Raw genomic sequence first — 5,000 nt, forward strand, 5'->3', positions numbered from 1 at the left:
GGAAACAAATCCCGTCGTTGCTGCATTATGAGGGCAGTTAAGCTCGTCAGATCCTCTTTTTGCAATGAATGCCCTGGCTTTGATATTTGGCCGGCTGTCTCTCTCAGAGACTTCAGTTATGTAGGTCAGGCGGCGTGGTGACTGCTGTGTAAGAGCCAAACCAGCGCTATCGGTTAGGAGAGAAGGGTTACTCTTTACGTTGGGAGCAGGGAAGAAGGTGAGAAGTGGGCTAACACCCAACAGGTCACAGTTTAAAACTAGTCTTTGTTTTGGGTGTAAGAAGTGTTTTATTTATTTATTTATTTTTCTCTCTCTCCTGTGAGAGTGAGCACACAGCTCTGGCTGGGATGTTATGCTTAATCCTTGTTTTCTGTTGTGGTGGTAGGGGACATTTCCGCGCTTCACAGAGGGACACCGCTGTACGGGCAGCCATCTTGGTGGGGCGACGGTGATGCCGACGATGAGAACTCCTTCAAGCAGGAGACCAAGACGTCTGGGAAGAAACAAGAGAATTGTGGGATAGGTAGGAGTCCACTTTTCTTTTTCTCCGAACAAATAGGTCAGAAGTGTCTCTGAAGCTATGTCATGCGTAGGATGACCTGTGTCAGATGTGCAGACTAACAGTCATACATATTCAGTGTGTCTCAGGTACAACTAATGATGCATTTCATTCACATTAAGGTTGGCATTAAAAACAGATTCAGATTTATTTAGGCAAATCTGGTCGGAATCCTGGTGTAAAATAGCCCCGATGCCATAACACAGCAGGGGACTTTCTTTTCTGTGATGTGTATCATACTTTCAGTAATCTCACTGTCACTCATAGCCAAAACAAACAAGTGAAACAAGATCATTGTCAGGGCAAATTAAAAATGGCGGAAAGGAGGGCAAGGAAAAGGAGAAGCTAACAGCTGCAAGCCTGTGCAGATACGTATGTTATGCTTACTTGGGGATTTTCATTTCGTTTTCTCATTTGAGTCAGGTAACCAAAAAGTCATGTTAACAGCATCATTCCAGGTCAGGCTCACCCACAACCAGCATTCAGATATCAGGACCAGACATACCCTAGGAATATGTTTCTGTTGCAAGCAACATACAAACATAGGTGTGTAGTATAGTACGGGTGTACAATGAATAGTAGTAGTATATAAACTATAGCAGTCATGTATGTAAAATAGTATGCTCGCTCTCTGTGCTAAAGTCTAATCCCACTGCCCTAACCAGAGGAGATGAGCCCTCTCTCTTGTCTCTGCATATGTGTCAAGCACAGCACAAACCGTGGCTCTAATGTCCATTCCCAGGCTTATCCCGTCTGAGCGGAGTGAATCGGAAGTCCTGTTTGATTGTTGTTTGGCCGCAGCAGCAGCAGCAGCAGCAGGACTCAGGATCCCATTAATTTGTGTGGTGCTGAAGTAATGGGATTACAGATTAGCACAGGGTCTAGAGCAGCAGGAAAGCCTGCAGAGCTGCGGGATCCACACAGCAGACCACAGCACAGAGGTTGACCTTTAACCTCAGGAAGTAAAACTGAGCCCCACTGAGCCGAGGCTGTTTTAAAACTAAAGGCAAAAAGATTACGGAAGGGTTCTAAGTGAAACTTTCAGATGGAGCTTAGACACATTTCGCATCTTGCAGTGACAATTTGATGTTAAGCGGATTAGATTAGAAGGCATATTATTGGGTGGTTTTGTTAGGACTACAAACAAAAAAAACAAGACATTTTACAATGCTGTCACCAAGATGACAGGATGGTAAAGCAGGAAGACATCACAAATACTTTATCAAAGCCCTGCCACATATTTTGGAGATTGATTTTGTTTTGTGTATGTTTTTTTTTGAACAAACACATCCAGTCTGTTGGGCGTTGTTGCTACTTGCTCTATTAGCTCAGTCTTGCTTACAGGCAGGGTCCGCCATGTCCTCTTCAGCCTGTAGAGTAGCAGACCTCGATACCTATTCTATCAAAGCTTTTCAAGGGCACATTACTAGTTTCCTTTCCTTTGATGTCTGGTGCAACATTCAGTCTCTCTTCACTGTTGTTGATGCTACTGTGATTCTTACAGCAGAGGGCAGTGATACTGTATATTCTGTGTGTGTGTGTGTGTGTGTGTGTGTGTGTGAGAGAGAGAGAGAGAGAGAGAGAGGGAGAGAGAGAGAGAGAGAGAGAGAGAGAGAGGAGAGGGAGAGGGAGAGGGAGAGAGAGTAATTGTGTGTGCTGCGCGTGACAGAGAGTGTGAAGTGAGGGCTGGTAGTGGCAGGGTGGATGTCATCTGTCGTGACAGGCAGTCCGTCCCCTCAAAGAAAACTAACAGGGTTACATAACACACACACACACACACACACACACACACACACACACACACACACACACACACACACACACACACACACACACACACACACACACACACACACACACACACACACACACACACACACACACACACACACACACACACAGACACAGTCCCATGTCTACAAATCCTCCTGTCTAAGGACATAACCTCTGCTCAGACAAAGCTGAGATCCTGAGTTTCCCTTCCACAGCCCTAGATACACAGCACATCTCTCCCTTCCACAGCCCTAGATACACAGCACATCTCTCCCTTCCACAGCCCTAGATACACAGCACATCTCTACCTCCCAGAAATGGATTCCAGCAACATAAGGCGCTGTTTCCTTCCTTTGATATGCATCCATCAGAGGCAGGAGGAAGAAGAAGTAAAAAAATAAAAATAAAAAAAAAGTCACCCGTTTTTTTTAAGTGGGAGAAAAAATGGAACCTGAAAGCATCCCTTCCCTGGAGTGCCTCTTAATTCAATTTGGTGAAAACAGCTTGCTCTCTGTTTTAAAGTAACATGCGACGTCCACCAGATCCCCCGGGACACACACACACCCGGGGCGAATTTATCTTTCAGGAGGGGTAAACCTCAGGACACTGAATGGCATTGTCTGACAAGGCCTAGCATTCCTGCCCTGACAAAGAGGACACAGACTAAAGGAGAGAGAGAGAGAGAGAGAGAGAGAGAGAGAAAGAGAGACAGAGAAAGCGTGAAAGAGCAAGAAACTGACAGAAAGAGAAGAAAAGAGAGAGAGAAAACTGACAGAAACAGAAGAAGAGAGAGAGAGAAACGGACAGAAAGAAAGGAAGAGGAAGAGTGAGAGTGAGTGAGTGAATGAATGAGAGAGAGAGAGAACAATTCTAAATGTATCCCACATTACCATATTTTCTCCAACACCTTTGATCATGTAGTGGCCAAAACTCAAACATCCGACATACCACAACTCTCTCTCTCTCTCTCTCTCTCTCTCTCTCTCTCTCTATCTCCCTCTCCACACATTCAAGCACTATTCACACACACACACTCTCAGTCTCCACCCTACTACTGTTGTGGGATTTTGTTTTGTTTCGTTGTTGTTGTTGATTTGAGCCCAGCGGCGTCAATCCCCCTGGGCTATGCTAAGTAGCCGTTCACATGATCAGGGGCGAATGTAAAGGCCCCATGTCCACAGACGTGGTTTGAATAGGCTCAGCAGTCGCCCCTCATCCACCCCCTGAGCCTCCCCTCCCCGGTGCATTGTCAACGCAGGGCTATAGGGTTTCACTTCAGCAGACGGCATCTGACTGGACGTGGAGGGATCTGTTACTGCAGGCTCTTCTAGCTACTAGCTCAGTGAATGTGAGTATGCTTCTATAGATCCACTTTCTTGATGCACGCTGAGGTCAGTTTGAAATGTTCAGTTTAGGGTGGTAGTTGATGTTCAGAGATTGCTATCGATTAGCGTCACGTGTTTGTGTGTTACCTGGTCAGGGAGGTTTTGTGTGTGTGTGTGTGTGTGAGAGAGAGAGAGAGAGAGAGAGAGAGAGAGAGAGAGGTTCATGATAGAGGACATCTTGAAGGAGAGAAAAATTGTTTTATAAAGCTTCAGCTTGCTGCAGTGTGCTGGTGGGTGTTTTTATTCTTATTGTGATGGTGAAGTCCCTTACGGGGCAGTTGATTTACCTTCACTTTTTGCTGGGCAGATATCACATGATGTTTCTGAAAGGGAAGTGACACAGTATTGACAGAAAAACAGGAAGCCCAGCTGGTCTTTGATATGTGATTCGACACTATTTCCATAGAAGAGAGAGATTTGAGTCAAATCTGAAGTAAATGAAGGTTAAAATGAGGAATCCGTTTCAGTGTCTCACTTCTCTTTAGCTGGTTTGCATATGAAAAGGATACGCATAGGGATCCGCATAACTTTAGCCAGTCGGGTCAGTGAGTCAGATGAATCTTTTTTCTTTTACTAAGCACTATTTATCCAGATAATGTTATTTCTTTTCCTTGGGGCTTTGAAGTAAAATTTGATCTATGAAGTAAAATGTGTAGTGTTCCTGAAACCATCATGGCTTATCTGGGGTTCCCGGAGGTTCAAAAGCAGTGCTATCGCCTTCATTATGTGTCTAAGCGAAGTCTCATTAATCATTATCTGAAGCTAACTTCCTCACCACCACCTGTTTCATAGAAGAACATCTAAGTCCTATGCTCTTATTCCCTTGCTGTCGAATGTCAAATGTTTTTTTCATGTTAATGCAGCATTTGAGTTGGTTGTCTGGAGATCCCCCCCCCCAAAAAAAAAAAAAAATCAAAAACGAGTGCAACACAGCGAAACAGATGGTCAATTTATTGTCTTTATCAGTCTATCCCACCATTAGTTCTTTAAGACTCCCAGCTCTCCCCCTGGCCAGGCTATTATGGGCTAATTAAATGATGTTATTAGTATCGCTCAGGCCTCCACAGGGATTTGACTGGCCAGCTCATTAGTTCATGTCAACAGAAAGAGTTAGCTTTGTGTCCAGCCTTTCCTTTGAAGCCATTTCAGAAGGTCAGTCTGTGTCTGTGTGTGGGTGAGCTCTGCTGATACGGTTTCAAACAAAACAGCCCAAATCAAAAAGGGGGAGTGAACTGATATGGGCACCCAGAGCCTGTGACCCTTGAACTCTTGACCTCTTGACC

The 5,000-nt window shown here is 44.8% G+C and overlaps 1 protein-coding gene across 5 annotated transcripts in view; it reads left to right on the forward strand.

Annotated features, from left to right (window-relative positions):
- cep170aa (centrosomal protein 170Aa) overlaps window positions 1-5,000 on the forward strand; it is a 63,027-nt gene that overhangs the window by 29,957 nt on the left and 28,070 nt on the right. For all 5 annotated transcript variants that reach the window (XM_080848445.1, XM_080848446.1, XM_080848447.1 and 2 more), the window contains exon 7: window positions 386-523. In XM_080848445.1, coding sequence (XP_080704571.1) covers window positions 386-523 — 138 coding nt within the window. The remainder of the gene's footprint in view (window positions 1-385; window positions 524-5,000) is intronic.

The sequence above is a fragment of the Sprattus sprattus genome, assembly GCF_963457725.1.
Source record: "Sprattus sprattus genome assembly, chromosome: 12".
Lineage (NCBI taxonomy): Eukaryota > Metazoa > Chordata > Actinopteri > Clupeiformes > Clupeidae > Sprattus > Sprattus sprattus.